At 41.8% G+C, this 19,297-nt stretch overlaps 1 protein-coding gene across 1 annotated transcript; it reads right to left on the bottom strand.

The window, feature by feature from the left end:
- Positions 1-3,939: 3,939 nt before the first annotated feature.
- Positions 3,940-18,979, bottom strand: LOC139307128 (interleukin-17 receptor D-like). The gene is made up of 11 exons (XM_070931012.1): positions 18,739-18,979; positions 12,312-12,470; positions 11,672-11,790; positions 9,159-9,282; positions 8,841-8,879; positions 7,960-8,105; positions 7,769-7,843; positions 7,210-7,276; positions 6,636-6,782; positions 6,274-6,446; positions 3,940-4,821 (listed from the first exon to the last, which is right to left on the bottom strand). Exons 1-11 carry the CDS (start codon positions 18,977-18,979, stop codon positions 4,276-4,278), a joined length of 1,836 nt encoding a protein of 611 aa, XP_070787113.1. The 3' UTR covers positions 3,940-4,275.
- Positions 18,980-19,297: the final 318 nt, after the last annotated feature.

The following is a 19,297-nucleotide window of genomic DNA, read 5'->3' as shown; positions in this document are numbered from 1 at the left end:
CAGGGCGACGGGTGTGTAGTCATTTAATCCTGTGGGCCCTGGTTTTTTGGGGACGGAGATGATGGTGGAGGCCTTGAAGCAGGCTGGCACGTGGCATGTCTCCAGTGAGGTGTTGAAGAGGCTCTTGGCTTGTAGTTGGTGATCTGTCTGAGCCCCCTCCACACAGAAGCAGAGTCGTTGGAGGAGAACTGGTCTTGTAGTCTCTCTGAGTACAGTCGTTTAGCTTCCCTCACCGCCTTGCTAAACTTGTACTTGGCTTCCTTAAACTCTGCTCTGTTGCCACTCTTAAACGCCTCTTCCTTTTCCAACCTCAGCTGTCGCAGTCTTTCTGTGAACCAGGGTTTGTCGTTGTTATAACTCACCCTGGTCCGAGTTGGTACGCAGCAGTCCTCACAGAAGCTGATATATGAAGTCACAACCTCTGTGTACTCATCCAGACTGTTGGTAGCAGTCCTGAAAACATCCCAGTCAGTACAGTCCAAACACGCCTTCAGGTCCTCTGCAGCTTCACTGGTCCACTTCTTCGAAGTTCTCGCAACAGACTTAGAAAGTTTTAATTTCTGCCTGTATGCAGGAATCAGGTGGACTATGTCATGGTCAGAGTGTCCCAATGCAGCGCGGGTGACGGCGTGAAAAGCGTTAATGACTGTGGTGTAACAGTGATCCAGAGTCCAAATATACAACTGAGCGCCACAGGAAATCATTCCTGCCTGTGGCCATCAAACTGTTCAACTCCTCCCTCAGAGTGTCAGACACTCAGAAGAAACAGACTGGAAATCTGGACCTGCTTCTACATATACTACCTCACTATTACTTATTCTTAAATGTCAGTGCAATACATATATGGTCAAACACAATAGTGCAATACATACAGTGCATCCGGAAAGTATTCACAGCGCTTCACTTTTTCCACATTTTGTTATGTTGCAGCCTTATACCAAAATGGATTAAATTCATTTTTTTCCTCAAAATTCTACACACAACACCCCATAATGACAACGTGAAAAAAGTTTATTTGAGATTTTTGCAAATTTATTAAAAATAAAAAACCTGAGAAATCACATGTACATAAGTATTCACAGCCTTTGCTCAATACTTTGTTGATGCACCTTTGGCAGCAATTACAGCCTCAAGTCTTTTTGAATATGATGCCACAAGCTTGGCACACCTATCTTTGGGCAGTTTCACCCATTCCTCTTTGCAGCACCTCTCAAGCTCCATCAGGTTGGATGGGAAGCGTCGGTGCACAGCCATTTTCAGATCTCTCCAGAGATGTTCAATCGGATTCAAGTCTGGGCTCTGGCTGGGCCACTCAAGGACATTCACAGAGTTGTCCTGAAGCCACTCCTTTGATATCTTGGCTGTGTGCTTAGGGTCGTTGTCCTGCTGAAAGATAAACCGTCGCCCCAGTCTGAGGTCAAGAGCGCTCTGGAGCAGGTTTTCATCCAGGATGTCTCTGTACTTTGCTGCATTCATCTTTCCCTCTATCCTGACTAGTCTCCCAGTTCCTGCCGCTGAAAAACATCCCCACAGCATGATGCTGCCACCACCATGCTTCACTGTAGGGATGGTATTGGCCTGGTGATGAGCGGTGCCTGGTTTCCTCCAAACGTGACGCCTGGCATTCACACCAAAGAGTTCAATCTTTGTCTCATCAGACCAGAGAATTTTGTTTCTCATGGTCTGAGAGTCCTTCAGGTGCCTTTTGGCAAACTCCAGGTGGGCTGCTATGTGCCTTTTACTAAGGAGTGGCTTCCGTCTGGCCACTCTACCATACAGGCCTGATTGGTGGATTGCTGCAGAGATGGTTGTCCTTCTGGAAGGTTCTCCTCTCTCCACAGAGGAACTCTGGAGCTCTGACAGAGTGACCATCAGGTTCTTGGTCACCTCCCTGACTAAGGCCCTTCTCCCCCGATTACTCAGTTTAGATGGCCGGCCAGCTCTAGGAAGAGTCCTGGTGGTTCCGAACTTCTTCCACTTACGGATGATGGAGGCCACTGTGCTCATTGGGACCTTCAAAGCAGCAGAAATTTTTCTGTAACCTTCCCCAGATTTGTGCCTCGAGACAATCCTGTCTCGGAGGTCTACAGACAATTCCTTTGACTTCATGCTTGGTTTGTGCTCTGACATGCACTGTCAACTGTGGGACCTTATATAGACAGGTGTGTGCCTTTCCAAATCATGTCCAATCAACTGAATTTACCACAGGTGGACTCCAATTAAGCTGCAGAAACATCTCAAGGATGATCAGTGGAAACAGGATGCACCTGAGCTCAATTTTGAGCTTCATGGCAAAGGCTGTGAATACTTATGTACATGTGATTTCTTAGTTTTTTATTTTTAATAAATTTGCAAAAATTTCAAAAAAACTTTTTTCACATTGTCATTATGGGGTGTTGTGTGTAGAATTTTGAGGAAAAAAATTAATTTAATCCATTTTGGAATAAGGGTGTAACATAACAAAATGTGGAAAAAGTGAAGCGCCGTGAATACTTTCCGGATGCACTGTACATATGTATATATATATATATATATATATATATATATATATACACATACATACATATACATTGCTATTGTATATATTTTTTACTTTTATTTTTCATATTTGAAAATATTGTAAATGTGTATATTTTTATTTTCTATTTCTCATTTTTATATTTTTTACATACTTTCATTTCTAATTTATGCTGCTTTCTACTCTTGAATGGGAGCACCGGTACTGTACAATTTCCCCCTGGGGATCAATAAAGTATTTCTGATTCTGAATCTGATTCTGATATCCAATGTTATCCACATTCCTTTCAGTCCATTCTCTTTTCTGCTCCACAAGTGGCAAGTCCACATTGGGATGAAAATTACCCCACACAATATTTAGCCCATAATCTAACCCATTTAAACCATATTCGACTGCTACTGTATCAATATTCCAACCAAGTCCTTTACGTTGTTGTGAATATTCCCAACAACCACACAGCACATTTGTTGCAGGTTGTTCCTCATCAGATCCCTTTAACTTAACCCAATATGCTTTAAACAGTCTATGGCTCACAACGATGCCTCCTCCAACCGGGTTGCCAGACCTTGTTGCTCAAGTCACTAAACTGTAATTACAATTTGAATTGTTAATTATATATACACGCGAAAGGTTCATAATTAACAAACCAATCCTTCACTTAAAAACTAAAATGGCATCTAATCAACTGTATTCAGACATGGTTGATTACCAAAATTATTCTAGACAGATAGAGGTTTTTCTGCAGCCTGGCAACCTACAGCATCGACAATACCTCCCATTCAGTCATACACAAATGTCATGAATAAGCCATATATGACATATTTGATGAGCCAAAGAAAACTTGTTTTAATCTTATTTTATTAGATGATTAGATGCCTAAAAGAAAATCTAAATTTCACAAAAATACAACACAAAATGCAAGACAACTCACATTTATCCACGTCACCTTACATCAGCATAACATTACAAATGATGGGACCTATTAATCCATTCTTGAATATATGAGATATGCACATGTATACATAAACTATAAGCATGACTGTAAACATACATGTATACAATGTTCAGTATGTACTTCAAGGCAAACATTCTCAAACGATAACTTCAATAACTCGCGTATGAGATTAATTGTTTATTTATGTACAATGCTTGTATTACAAGTTTTTCATTTCATAATAACTTCACATGACACTGCAAGAAAACAAACAGAAAATGTCTTTTGTAAGACTAAGATAGCTTTTTTGACCATTACACACATTACTGGACGTTCTTTTAACAAATCCTTCCTGTACACACACACACACATATACCATGTTAACACATTTTAGAGGTCAAAGTGCACTGCTGCTGCCATTGCAGCACAACTGAGGCAGAGGTGATTAGTTGGTCAATTATTTAAGGGAACCGTTAAGTTTGTGGCCATCATCAGTGTCTATCTTCAGGTAGTCTGACTCACCGGATGTAGGCTGTTGGGATAAGACTGCCATTGGCCAACTATTTCAGTCTGCGTGTTACCGTTTTGCAAGGGCACAGTCACTGCATCCTGGGCTTAGCGCTGTCCAAGACGATTGTGATTGGTTTAAAGAAATACAAACAAGCCAGAGCGTTTTTTTCTCCTGTCCCAGAATGATAATGGGTTGAGCTAGACCTTTCTCCGAAGTGTGGAGATAGGTCTGGCTATGTAAGCCAACTATTCTCCTATACTGGGCTGAGGACCACCATTAAGTTAGGGCGTATTGGATTGCTTTTTTTAGTGTTTAGTTCCCTCCCTCCACAGAGTGATACCTTTTTGCCCTCATTGCCATCCCAGCCTCGTAGATTGCTAACTGCAGAGCTGCTCCGGCTGGTGACTTAGAAAAGCCCTCCTCTGAGATGTAGTTTATCTTCAGGTAACCCCCCGGCCTATGCAGAGCCACTCCATGGAGGTGGGAGAAGAGCAGCGGTAAGTCACTTGTCAGCGTGTAGTGAGATACCAGCCTCAGCTCAGTGGGAATGTCTGTTTCCTCAGAGTACTCAAAAATGGCCGCCATGTATTTGGACATGTCCTGGCCCCTGGCTTTGGCTCGTCCCACCTCCTCTCCGACAAGTCTGATGGCTACATCAGAGCTGAAGGCGTTGGACCCAAAGTCCAGCCCTCTGTCTGCCTCATCTTTGTTGTCACCCTCTGGCTCTGGCTTAGGTCTGCGATTGAAGCCCCAAGAACAGATCACCAAGATAAAGTCGCTCTCCCGGATCTGACGGCAGTGCCAGGCCATACTGCCCTCCTCAGCCACGCTCAGAGAGTCCCACAGGTCCAAGCACACCTGGGAAGAACAAAGGAGAACACTGTCACGACAAAGTGTTCTAATAACACATTTTACACACCCCTATTTCATATTAAAGAAAAGATTGAAACACAGAAATTGTCAATATAATAATTAGCTTTGTAAGATGACAGTTATCCTTTTTTGTATTTCCGTCCTAGCCTTGTGGACAGTGGACCCTTGGGGGCTTACTGGGGTGGGGGGTGGGGTTTCCCATCCAGTCTACATGTGTTTTGTGGACTTGGAGAAGGCTTATGACCGTGTCCCCGGGGGGTCCTGTGAGGGGTACTGTGGGAGTATGGGGTCATCGGGGCCGTTGCTACAAGCCACCTGGTCCTTATATGTATATGTGTATATATATATATATATATACTGTATATATATATATATATAGTGCAAGCTGTATCTGTATATTCTGCACAAAAGTCAAATACGTTTTCGATGGGTGTCCCTTGTCACAGATTCTGTTTGTGATATTCATGGACAGGATCTCAAGGCACAGCCGGGAGAGGAGAGTGTTTGGTTTGGGGACTTCAGAATTGCTTCTCTGCTCTCTGCAGATGATGTGGCTCTGTTGGCTTCATCAGATTGTGACCCACAGCATGCACTGGGGCGGTTTGCAGCCGAGTGCAAAGTGGTCGTGATGAGAGTCAGCATCTCCAAGTCCGAGGACATGGTTCTCTCCTGGAAAAAGGTGGATTGCTCCCTGCCTGAGCAATCTGAGTTACTGCCTCAAGCAGGGAGTTCAAGTATCTCGGGGTCTTGTTCACAAGTGAGAGTAAAATAGAGCGTGAGATCGACCAGCGGATTGATGCGGTGTCAGCACTAATGCAGGTGTTGTATTGAACTGTTGTGGTGAAGAGGGAGCTAAGCCGGAAGGCAAAGCTTTTGATTTACCACTCGATCTACCTTCCAACCCCTAGCTATGGTCATGAGCTTTGGGTAAGGACCGAAAGAATGAGATTGGGTATACAAGCGACCGAAATGAGTTTCCTCATCAAGGTGGCTGGGGTCAGCCTTAGAGATAGGGGGAGGACCTCAAAAGGGATCCGAAGGGAGCTCGGAGTAGAGCCGCTGCTCCTTTGCATCGAAAGGAGCCAGTTGAGGTGGTTCGGGCATCTGATCAGGATGAATCCTGAGCGCCTTCCTTTGGAGGATTTCTGGACATGTCCAACTGGTAGGAGACCCCGGGTTAGACCCAGAACACGTTGGAGGGATTACATATCTCATCTGGCCTGGGAACGCCTCGAGATCTCCCTAGAAAACATTGCTAGGGAGAGGGATGTCTGGACCACCTTGGTTAGCCTGCTGCCACCGCGTGCCCGGCCCCGGATAAGCAGTAGAAAATGAATGGATGGATGTATTCATAATTTGTTTCTGCCTGTCCGATTCCACTGAATCAGCACACCTGTAGGAAAAGGCATTAGAGCCACGACATGTCATGTCCACTACCTGAGTGGCCATGTGTTGTTGTATGAAGGCCCCTAACTGCATGACAGCTTTGACATGAGCGGGCCCATCATAACTGCTGTAGCAAATCAGAAGACGAGGAGGGGTCAGCCTGTTTCTGGGCAATGCCATCACTTCCTCCTGAGTCCCGCTTTCTTGATGCTGCTTGATAACATCTGAATGGATGAAAATAAGAAATCTGGTTGTATTTCACATCATGCCAGTAATGGAAAAGACAGAACAGAGGTACAAGAAAGGTTCTCTGTCAAATGGTGTAAAATGGATTATTATCATGACTTATTTTGATTAGCTTTCATGAAATGCAAGCAGTGATTTTACATGAAGTATTTGGTTTGTCTTCGCACCTGGTTTTATGTCAAGTTTCTTCATCTGCAGCTTGGGCCTCCTCCTGGTGAGAGCAGCCAGTAAGACTACAAGTATGGCTACCACAGCCAGGCCCAGTGGAAGCATCAAAGCCCAGGAGAGAGTGACAGAGAGTTGCAAGGCACCTTCTGAGGAGTGGGGAGTTGTGATTACATGATAATTCAGTGACAGACCTTAAAGAAGTAGTTTGACATTTTGGAAAATGCGTTACTAATTACTGCCGAGAGTTAAAATGAGATGATTGATACCACTGTCATGCCTGTGTGCTAATTATGGAGCTAGAGCTGGGAGTAGATTATTTTAGTTTAGCATAAAGACTGGAAGCATAATAAGAATATTTCCCCAAATTCCAAAGTATTACTTAAAGGGATGAAAGACTGATGGGATTGATCACACATGTATTAAATATACACAGACTGTATTCATGGTCCAACAGACACTTAAATATTATATCACTTATATCTCCACAACAAAATGAAAAGAGAGGTTTGCATAGCACCTACTATGATGCATAGTGATTGTGTGGATCAGCAGCAATAAAACAACCTCCCCCACCTTTTTGAATGTGCATGACTTGAACACTGAATGTTTTCCTCACTGCATCCACTTCGTTAGCTGCAATCTGTGAAACAAGAAATGTTGAGCATGACAGTTCATTCTTGACCTTGTAGATTGACAAAATAAACTTCTTTTGGGGGCCACTTGGGGGCAGCGCAACAAGCTGTAAACAAAACACTGACACATCACCTTATAAAGTTGATATATCGACTGTGTTGGCTAACAGCCTATTTATCCAGAAGACATGGAGCAACATTAGCATTAATTTGGGGTTGTGATGATGAATGCAAGTCCAATATTCACTCTCCTTTTATCTCTGTTTTGCTCTCCACCAGCTCTTGAGGGGAAATATCTGGCTAAATGCTAAATGCCGATGGTTGAAAATTAATGCATAAAATATATAGATAGTCCATATAATACATATTTTTTGAGACTGGTATTTCAATATAATTTATTAAACACAAAGCCCCTGAGATTAGGTTGAAAACAGTTGTAGTTTTATATATTATGCAATCAGTGTTAAGGATAGAATAGTTATAATCCACTTTTATTTTACCTCACAAGTGTAATTGGTTCCTTCTTGAAGGCCATTCAGCTGATAGCTGTGATGAGTTTTGTTGTTGGTGGAATTCTAAGGAAATTAAATACAAGTATTCAGTTCACTTAATTATCAAATAGTTCCGTAATACACATAATAGAAGCAAGGCATTGGCAAAATATAAAGCTGCAGAAGTTGAAACAACTCACAGGTGTTATGTCTGTGTATTTCATTATGCCGTTTGCGTAACACAGTGAGAAGTAGCTTCTGATGCCCAGGTTCGGGGGAGCCAGGTTAAAGGTCACTATGATGGCAGTCCCTTCATGTTGGACCTCAATATATTTGGGATACCAGTCTACAACCAGACCATAAAATATTGACATGATGTCAAGCTGATCATAAGAAGAAACGGTAACGCTTCATTTTACAGGTCCGCAAATTTCATGATAAGTAGGTGATAATTACATGCATACATACATTTCAAGGAAAGTAATACGAAGTTAACTGATATCTAGATAGTTCCTACTAGCTAAACCCTGTTCCGTTGCCATCTCATCTGTCTCCGGTTCTGGTGCCCATTCCGGCGCCACTCCCCCACTGGGTCCCCCCACCCCGGACTTGAAAACCTTCTCCTCCTGCAGGGCCAAAGCTCCTGTGCTAGCTTCCAGACCCTTGTCGGTAGCACAGGGAAGACTTTGTTTTCCTCCTGGGCAGATCGACTTCAGGGCTAACCCCCTTCACTTTTACCCAACAGCTGGGAAGCAAAACGCAGGAATTTCTTGGTTATTGAAGAGCTGCAGCATTTATTCATGGATTGATAGATTTTCAGCAAGTTTAACTTTTGTGAAAAATCGAACCGCAACTGCTTATTAGGAAAGAGCACAATATAATTCTTAAATAATTTTGCAGTAATTTTGGACACATTTAGGGGTAATTTGGGGATAATTTCAAAGAAATTTCAAATACGTAACTTGCTAATTATCACCTACTTTCCATGAAATTTGTGGACCTGTAAATTGAAGCATTACCGAAGAAGGAAAACATTTATTGTTATACCAGACTTTATTTGGGAACTATGAGAAATTCTCACCTTTTTTGCACTGCTCAAGACCGTTCTTCTCTGCACATGCTGCAAAACCAGCGCATATTACTATAAATTCACCATTGTTTTGACAATAGTCTTACTGAAAGATATATGATGAAAAGGGCAAAGTTTAGAGAGCAGAGAGCTTTCTGGGGACAGAGCAGGAGATGTCATTATATGTACAGTAAATAAGCCAAGAGAAGGAGGGATTTAGATTTTGAAGGTTACCCTGAAGCAACCACAAAGTTCACTGAAACTGTGTGTGTGTGTGTGTGTGTGTGCTTTATGAGATAATATCTAGTCTAGAGCTTAAAGTAGTCTTACAGCGTGTGGAAAAGATCTTGCTGTGGTAGAACCTCTCCCACTCCTCAGGCACTGGCAGAGCCATGACGGTAACAGCATACTGGGACCCAAGGGAGAGGCCGGGGAAAGGGTCTGACTTGTACACCTGCAGAATTCAGTGGCAATTATGACTTCAAACACACTGCACACTTATCTGATAAGCTGAGATAAGAGTTTTTGACATATTCTTTATTAGTGGTTAAATAGAACGGCTTTCTCATACAAAGTCTCATATATATTGCTGTTATATATTATATATATTCATCCATCTATTTGCTATACCCACTTATCCTTGAGAGTCACAGGGGGGCTACAGCCAATCCCAGCTGACATATGTTTATCAACACTTTCCCCAAAGAATTGTTGAGTCGAGTTGCCATTTTATGTGATGTGACGTTGTGTGTTTTTGATTGAATTTGAACTTTTTACTTACTTTTTTGTAGGATGATTTGATTTGAGCATATGCAGATTTGGATATGAGACTTGGACTTGGTTATGGTCAGATTTGCCTCCCAGAGTACCAGAATACTAGTACAGAGTGGTCATTGCAGCCTGTAGCTCTGGTACTAACTTGTGGTTCTTTCATGAAACATTTACCATTAAATAGATATCACGTTTTTTAAAACATGATCCCTGTCTTTCATAGGCAACAATATGGTGTTTATGCATTGCAGTTCTTAAAAGTCACTTGTTGGTTTAACACTTGCTACACTTTAACAATTTCACACTTTTCTTTATTGTATGATGACGCCTCAAGGACATGTATGGATGTGTTAATGACCTTTGGTATGGTCCAGAATACTTAAATAATCTGTTGATTTCATGAGTCTGTTCTTAAAGCTGTGTTATTATTGGTTCTGTTAGTTAAATTATAAAGCTTGTATGTAAGGTGAAGCATGCTTTAGTGAAGTAATGCTAGATTAAAGCTGCATTTCATGTGTGATTTGTGCTATTTTCCAATGCTTTATGCGAATACATATTTCATATACATATTCTATAGGTGAGTTCAAATGCTCACCTATAGGACTCCATTAGAGATTGTCATTAAGTTGAGTTAAAAGGGTTAAAAAGTGGTATTTGAGTATAAATGATAGTAATGCTAATTCATTTTCAATCTAAAGCATATAATCCAAGGAAAATTGTAAAGCTATTGTGACATATTCCATCAGGATGTTAAAGTAAATGGACTCAAATGGTCTCACATATATAGTGCTTTTCAACCTTCATGGTTCCCACAGTTTTGGAGCTACAGCACTGTGTGTCATCTATAAAGGTTTTGTGAAGAGTTAGACCATCATTCAGCCAGGGATGCTATAGGACATAGTTTTTACATGTAAAACAATTAACACAATATACGTTATATTAACGTACATCACCCCTGTCCCCACTGCGTTACATTAACGCACCCACCCCCTACTGGACACTTTATCTGGACACTTTACTTTATTCTGGTCACTGCACTGTTGTTATTTATCTTATCTTATTTTTTATTTTTATTTTTATTCTTATTCTTATTTTAGCTTTTATATTCTACTTATTTGTTATCAAAACAATAGCACCTTCAGACCACAGCAAATTCCTTGTAATGTATGTTACTTGGCAATAAACAGTTTCTGATTCTGATTCTGATTCTGATTACAGAAACCGAAATGAAGCAGGTGGATAGCAACTTGTTGCCTAGTAATGGGCAAATTGCACTAATCTGTTTCTAATATGTCAGACATAAAATGCATCGTCGTGGGACATAGTGACGCAAATATCTCTTCTTTGAAACTGGCAGATTACATATAAAATTAGACAGATGAGTTGTGTACACAGGGTTGAGCAAAAATGATTTGTTTCAAAAACAAAATCAGCCCCATACAACCTATAGTTATCAAAATAAGGGTTATTAGAAACCTCACCGTTTTCATCGTTTACCAAGTCAAACACAGTAATGTGTGTTCCTTTCATTGGATTAAGTGTTAATGTGGTTTAAATGTATGCATGTGGAGTTCCCACCGTTGTGAGCATGTCCAATGGTGTATGGTGTCATAGTCCTTCAGGACATTCTCATAACAAAAGGCTAAATAACAGACTTCCTGTGACGTTGCCTCTCGTGTGATAATTACAGCTTTTGAATGATCTTGATGAGCTTGATAAAATCATAAGGGCATATTTTCAGTTTTTCTGAAGGATGATGTCACTGTTATCCCACCCAAAATATAACATAATTTCATAAACACCAGGTCATAATGTGAGAGTATGTCCAGAAGCTAAAAGATACTGGCTGCTGGTGTGTCTTCCCAGGGGAAAGTCTTTGGTCTTTGGGGTGGGAAAGATTTAAGATCCACTCCCTGATGAAATAATCTGTAATCAAAATGTAAATGTATTTATATTCAAAGTATTGCTTAGTTGTTTGTTGTTGAGAACTGCTTTTAACAAGAATTTGCGTTAAAAGTGGCATTCTAGGCAGAAAAAGAAGCACAGACCAAAGCGAGCGGGGCCCTTCCTACCCTTTGAGCATGTGAAGCCGGGATGGAGAGGTTACGGTGGAAGAGAAAGAGCTGACAGGCAACACCAGACCCTCCCAAAGCCTGGAGGGACACCTGAAAGCCTCGCAGGAAGGCGATGCCTGCAGCAAACACAAAAGGACAGCGTGAAGTCAGTGTCACGGACTCGGCAAGCCATCATCTAAGTTGCATACAAACTCCAAAGTCAAATGCATGTGTGTGCTGCTTGTGTTACACCAGTTCAGTGCATGCTCAATTAAACTTTTAACAAGAAAGTCTGTTATACTGTCACCTGTCAAAGCCTGGAATAATTCAACGAGCTGTCTCTCATACCTGTACTTAGAAGCATTCTCATAATGCAAGGCATAATTTTCGCCTTTCAAAAATAATTCACTGTATGTCACCTGAAGTAAATCTTCTTTATGTCAAACCCTGATATGACAAATTATTTGGGGGACGTAACTCCTGCCTGACATGGTATTTTAATTTCAAAACTGGCTACAGTCTTAAAAACTGACCAAACAACTGTATGACTTTCGCCCCAATTTAAAGACATGCTATGTATCCTTATCACAACCGCATACAGAAATTGGCTTTAGAATATAGGATGAGAGTATTTCGTTGTCAATCTGTATCAACATACCATAGTAACTGGGCTTCCAGGAGACAACCATTGTGTCATATTTGGGGTTTGGCTCATGTACAAACTCAATCTTCACATCATTTGGTGCTTGGACATAGTGCTGACAGATTTTAGGGTCTCCTTCTCCTAGCAACTCAAAACATGGCCATGGAATACAACCTGAGGAGAAATAACAATGACACATAGAATATCAAAGTGTTTTGCTGCAAAAGACATTCTCAGTACATGATGATTTCTTGACAGTGCACAAGTCAGCAATCAATACATTTCTGGATATCTAATATGAAAGGAAACAGGATGTTTTAGCAAGACCGGGCTACAGTCATGCTAACGGCTATGAGGTTGTACTTGTTAGCATGCATGGATAAGCGTAAATACAGTAAGATTGTTATTCACGTCGGCGGTAATGACTCCCGGTTACGCCAATCGGAGGTCACTAAAATTAACGTGGAGTCGGTGTGTTCGTTTGCAAAAACTATGTCGGACTCCGTAGTTTTCTCTGGGCCCCTTCCCAATTTGACCAGTGATGACATGTTTAGCCGCATGTCATCATTCAACCGCTGGCTGTCGAGGTGGTGTCCAGCAAACGATGTGGGCTTCGTAGATAATTGGCGGACTTTCTGGAGGAGACCTGGTCTGATGAGGAGAGACGGCATTCATCCCACTTTGGATGGAGCGGCTCTCATATCTAGAAATCTGACCGACTTTATTAGTGAACCAAAACCGTGACAACCCAGAGTCCAGACCAGGATGCAGAGTCGCAGTCCTACACGCTTCTCTGCGCTTCCATTAGAGCAGTTACCCACCCAAAACCCCATAATGACTGTGTCTCCCCCCCGACCACTTAAATTAATTCAATCAAAATTAAACAGGAGAGCAGTCATTAATAAAAACCTAATAAAAATTAAGACCACCACTGCTATAGGACAAAACAATAGGAAAATTAAGTGTGGACTGTTAAATATCAGATCTCTGTCATCTAAAGCTGTATTAGTAAACAAGCTAATATCAGATAATCATTTTGATCTACTGTGCTATTATTACAGCTATTATTACAGCTGTAACTACTATCATCAGTCATATTTCCATTATTATTATAATTATAGCTGCTATTTCTACTGCTAGTCCGTCTGTCGGTCTGTCTATCTGTGTCTTTATGTCTATCTCTCTCTCTGTCTCTTTCTGTCTGTCTGTCTGTCTCTCCCCCTCTCTCTTTCTCCCTCCCTCTCTATGTCTCTCTCTCTCTCCCTCTCTCTCTCTTTCTCAAACCCAACCGGTCAAAGCAGATGACCGCCCACCTAGAGTCTGGTTCTGCTTGAGGTTTCTGCCTCTTAAAAGGAAGTTTTTCCTTGCCATTGTCGCCAAAGTGCTTGCTCATGGTGGGAACTGTTGGGTCTCTGTAATAACATTATATTATTATTATTATCAAAGTGTTTTTATTGAATTTTCTGTTCAAACAACAAACATCCCATTCAAAAAAAAAAAATAAATAAAATAAAAAAAATAAAATAAAATAAAATAAAAAAATAAATTAAAAAAAAGACAGCAGGACTCAAAACATACATCTCAAATACAGGTCTAAACCACAGACAAAACAGTAACAAGACATACCATACTAATATCAGACATCAGACATACCCATCACCCATGTGGGAAGGGAAGGGAAGGAGGGGGGGGGGGTCAAAAGCTGCCATCTATGTTGGGGCTAATTAGAACTCATGTTCAAAGTAGGAAATAAAAGGCTGCCAGACCGTAGAGTACTTCTTAGTGTTGCCCTGCAAGGTGAATCTAATATGTTCTAATTTAAGGTGTGCCATCACCTCTTCTACCCATCGTTTATGGGATGGCGGTGTCGCCTTTATCCAGTTAAGTAGGATCAATCTCCTAGCCAGCAATGAAGAGAATGCTATTGTTTTCCTTTGAGAGATTGTTAGTGGCGCTTCCCTTGGTGTCACACCAAAGATGGCTGTCAGAGGGCCGGGCTCTATATCTTTGTTATAGATTGACGAGAAAGTTCTAAAAATTCTGGCCCAGAACTCTTTCAGCTTGGGACAGGACCAGAACATATGACCTATATTGGCTGGCACCTGTTTACATCTAGGGCAAGTCGGATCAGCCCCCTGATACATTCTTGCCAGTTTGTCCCTTGAGAAATGAAGTCTGTGTAAGACCTTAAACTGTATCAATCCATGTCTAACACATACAGAAGAAGAGTGTATTAGTTCCACTGCCCGTCTCCAGTCAACATCTGATATGTCCAATTCTAACTCTTCCTCCCACTTCCTTTGTAAGATATCAAGGGATGGGGAAGCCACCTTCTGGATGCTCACATAGAGCGTGGAAACCGTCCCTTTAAGAGTTGGATTCATGTCTAGCAGCCCATCTATCCATCCACTCCGCGGCAACTCAAGGGATGAGGCGAATGTCTTTTTCACAAAATCTCGAACCTGAAAATATCTTAAGTAATTCGTCTTTGAGGGGATTCCATATTCCTTCTCCAACTGAGCAGCAGACATGAAAACACCACCTTTAAAAAGATTTTTGACGCATTCCACCCCAGCTCTATACCATTCCCTAAATGCTGTTCCCCCAAGGGCCGGGGAGAATAAGTGATTGCCATAGACGGGAGCAGACAGGAGGGCGTTTCTATTTTTAAAATGTGTTCTGAATTGGACCCAGATTTTGATAGAGTCACATACAACAGGGTTGTTTGTGTAAAGGTGTTTGCTTAAGGGCAGAGGAGCGCAGACCAGGGAGCATAGGGACACCGGGCTAGATGCATATCTTTCCATATGTACCCACACTGGAGTTTCATCGTCATCCAACTTTGAGACCCAAAACAACACCTTATGTATATTAGCAGCCCAATAATAGTGCATATAATTTGGTAGGGCCAGGCCTCCCTCTTCCCTCTGTCTCTCAAGGAACTCCCTTCTTATCCGGGGGACTTTTTTTTCCCAGATAAAGGTGGATGTACATTTATTCAGTTCTTTAAAAAATGACTTCGGTATGAAAATTGGTACCGTCTGGAATAAATAGAGGAACCGTGGCATTATGTTCATTTTAACAGAATTTATCTTCCCTGCTAATGATAGGGGGAGGGATGACCACCTTTCCATATCTAATTTTGCCGTATCCAATGTTACTTTAAAATTATGATTAAATAAATCTTTATACCTCCTTGTTACATTGATACCTAAATAGGTAAACTTATCCTTATTTGTTGTAAAGGGATAGGCCTGGAATGAAAGTTTCCTCGCCTGTTTATTAATTGGGAAAAGGACACTTTTTCCCAGGTTAATTTTATAACCCGACACCCTCCCATAGTCTTCGATAATACCAAGAGCTACCGGGATGTTCGTGACAGGATTCGACAGGAAGAGGAGGAGGTCATCAGCGTATAAAGACAACTTATGAATTTGCGTGCCCCTGTGTATTCCCCCGAGCTCAGCAGCATGCCTCAGCATTATTGCGAGGGGCTCAATTGCCACATCAAAGAGCATGGGCGACAAGGGGCAACCCTGCCTTGTCCCCCGAAACAGAGGAAAAGGTTCAGATATTATATTGTTTGTTCTTACCATAGCCTGGGGGTTCGCATAAATTATCTCAATCCACGAGCGAAATTTAGGACCGAATCCGAATCTCTCGAGGGCCGTGAACAGATAGAAATACTCTATTCTATCAAAGGCTTTGTGGGCATCCAGGGAGATCACAATCTCAGGCTCAATGTTATCTTCAGCAGTGTATATCACATTAAACAAGCGACGGAGATTACTGGAAAGTTGTCTACCAGCAACAAACCCTGTCTGGTCAGGATGAATTATTTTACTTATAACAAGCTCAATCCTAGCCGCCAATATTTTGGCCAATATCTTATAATCACAGCCAAGTAGACTCACTGGGCGGTATGATTCACATTTAAGTGGGTCTTTATTTTTCTTAAGGAGTACAGAGATCAAAGCCTGTGACATTGTTTGAGGCAAAGCTTTTTTATCAAGGACCTCCCTATATACTCCACAAAGCAGGGGTATCAGTTTAGAAGCGAATGTTTTATAAAACTCACTTGGGAACCCATCAGGGCCCGGCGCTTTGCCTGTCTTCATATTCCGAATCGCATTCTCTATCTCCCTAGCCGTCATGGGTCCCTCTAATCTATCCCTATCTGCGTCATCTAGGGATGGTATTTCCAGATTTTCAAAAAAATTTTTCATTCGTTCCTTGTCATCTGTTTCTGAAGTATACAGATCCTTATAAAAAGATTTAAATTGGTCGTTAATACCCTTCTGATCTATAATTTTGTTTCCCAGGTTATCTCCTATCTGTACTATCCTGCCAGCAGCTGCTGATTGCTTCAACTGGTAGCTCAGGAGCTTACCCGCACGCTCACCATGCTCATAGAGATCCTGTCTTGACCTAAGATATAGATCCTCCTCACATTGACTTATCAAGACATCATATTCAGTTTGGAGCAAAATCCGCTTTCTATGTAGCTCCTCAGAGGGAGTCATAGAATTTGCCAGGTCAACTTCTTTTATTGCTTTTATTAATTCCGTGGTACGTTTCATCTTTCTCTTCCTTTCACCAGCACTGTATGAAATTATTTGTCCTCGTAAATAAGCTTTTAAGGATTCCCACAGAGTGCCATTACTTATATCAGGGGTATCATTAAGTTCTAAGAAAAAGACTATTTGCGAGTTTATGAATTTTGTAAAATCATCATCTGCCAATAGCCTGCTATTAAGGCGCCACATTCTCTGAGGTGGCGTATTCTCAGGAAAGTGAAGTTTCAACATGACCGGGCTGTGATCAGATATTACTATACCAGTGTATTCTACATCTGTTACTATAGAAGTCAGTTTATTATCTAATAAGAAATAGTCAATTCTAGTATATGTTTGATGTGGTGGGGAGTAAAAGGAGTACTGTCTGGAGGTTGGGTTTATGAATCTCCATGGATCAAACACACCATATGCTTTACAAAAAGAGTTAATGCATTGTGCTGATTTACTTAATACATTGGATGTTGGGCTAGAGCGGTCCAAGGTTGAGTCTAGGACACAGTTTAGGTCTCCCCCTAGAATCAGATTATGAGCGTCCAAATTAGGCAGTAATGAGAATAAGTCCTTAAAAAATTGAACATTATCCCAATTGGGTGCGTATATGTTTGCCAACACCACTGGCATATTGAATAATTTTCCAACCACAATAACATATCGACCATGTTTATCTTTTATAGTAGTTGTTTCTACGAATTGTACATTCCTGTGTATAAGGATGGCCACTCCTCGACTCTTACTATTGAAATTTGAGTGATAAATCTGATTGAATCCCCCCCTACAAAGCTTGAGGTGGTCCTTGTTCAACAAATGCGTCTCCTGTAAGTAAACTATCTCCGCTCCCTGGTCTCTCAAATGCGAAAATATCTTACTCCGTTTAGCCGGCTTATTGATCGCCCTTACGTTCCAGCTCATCAATTTTGTGTCCATTCTGCTCGCATCCATGTTTGGTGCCATGTCAGGAGTCCGCAGCCCGGAATCACCATTGCACCCCTATGATACCCACTTTCCGGATCACACCTTGAAGATTTGGCAGCAAAAACAAAAAGGTTAAAAGGAGAGGGTCTGGGGAGGGAGGGGGGGGTGTCACACACACAGACACAGCTAACACATAACACATTACATATATGAACGCTAACACAGTGCTCTTTAACGAGCTCTCTCGTGGCCAACCGGTCCATCATCCTCCTACACACCAAGCCTACCGTGTGCGGCTCCGTGTATATCACCCCCTAACCTTAAAAGTATAACATCACCCCTTTGACTTAATCACCTCATGGGAAAAACAAACAGAGGGAGCTCTCAAGAGCAAGATCCTAAATAATGTAAAATATTAAAAATAGAAATAAAAGGCAATACCATAGGCAGTAGGCAACAATAGCCAAGGGGGAAAAATCAATTCTTAAACCTTGAATAAGACAAAACAATAATATGACAGGGCAACCGTAGCTCCTAGGATGGGATGAGAATTATATATCTATATACAAAGAAAAAAAAAAAATATATATACATACACCCAGCAATATATGTGAGTGCATGTGCATATCCCCACTTAAATACACACTGAAACAAATATTTCTTTGTCAATATTGTCAAATCTAGTCAACAAAATCCTGCTTGCAGTAGTCATCCCATTTCAACAGTGTAAGCATGTGTACATTTCTACTTAGCCAAGCTGAAACCAGTCTATATGCTTCACCCAGGGTTCAGTTTCTTCTTGATGTAATCCACGGCGTCTTTTGGGCTCTCGAAGATTTTCGTTTGCCCTCCTTCTGGCGTAATCACCAGGGTTGCCGGGTAACGCAGCCCATATCTGATCCCCGTGCAGGCCCGCAGGAGGCTTCTTGCTTCTTTGAAGGCTGCTCTCTTACTGTTTACCTCCTGGGTGTAGTCCGGGAAGATGTGAATCTGTCCGCTCCGACCCTCCGGTGTTCTCTCCATTTCTCTCGCCTTCTTCATTATCTCCTCTTTCTCTGTAAAGTAGTGACATCTCACGACGAACGCTCTCGGCGGAACTCCGTTCCCGTCTCGTCTCGCGCCGAGTGTCCGGTGTGCTCGATCAAGCGTCGGTGTTACTGCTAGTCCCAACTTGTCTTTCAGCAAGCCCGCCATAAAGTCTGACGGCTTTTTGCCCGTCTCGGCCCCTTCTCTTACCCCCACGACACGTATGTTGTTGCGTCGTGATCGTGCCTCGAGGTCTTCACTCCGTCCCCTCAGCTTCAGTACCTCCTTCTCCATTTCTTTCAGTTTTGTCTCAATGTTGGTTATGCTGTCAGACTGACCATTCAATATTTCATCCACCTCTTTTTTCCGTTCGTCCATCCTATTAGCCAAACTGCTAGTATGATCGCTAATCAGCCTCACCTCCCCACGTAGCAACTCAAACTGAGCTTTAGCATTCTCTTCCACGCTCCTAGCCCATTTTTCCAT

The sequence above is a fragment of the Enoplosus armatus genome (genome assembly GCF_043641665.1).
Source record: "Enoplosus armatus isolate fEnoArm2 chromosome 16 unlocalized genomic scaffold, fEnoArm2.hap1 SUPER_16_unloc_1, whole genome shotgun sequence".
NCBI classification, from domain to species: Eukaryota; Metazoa; Chordata; class Actinopteri; order Centrarchiformes; family Enoplosidae; genus Enoplosus; species Enoplosus armatus.
The sequence above is the reverse complement of the archived record's forward strand: the minus strand, read 5'-3'. Positions and strand labels throughout refer to the sequence as shown.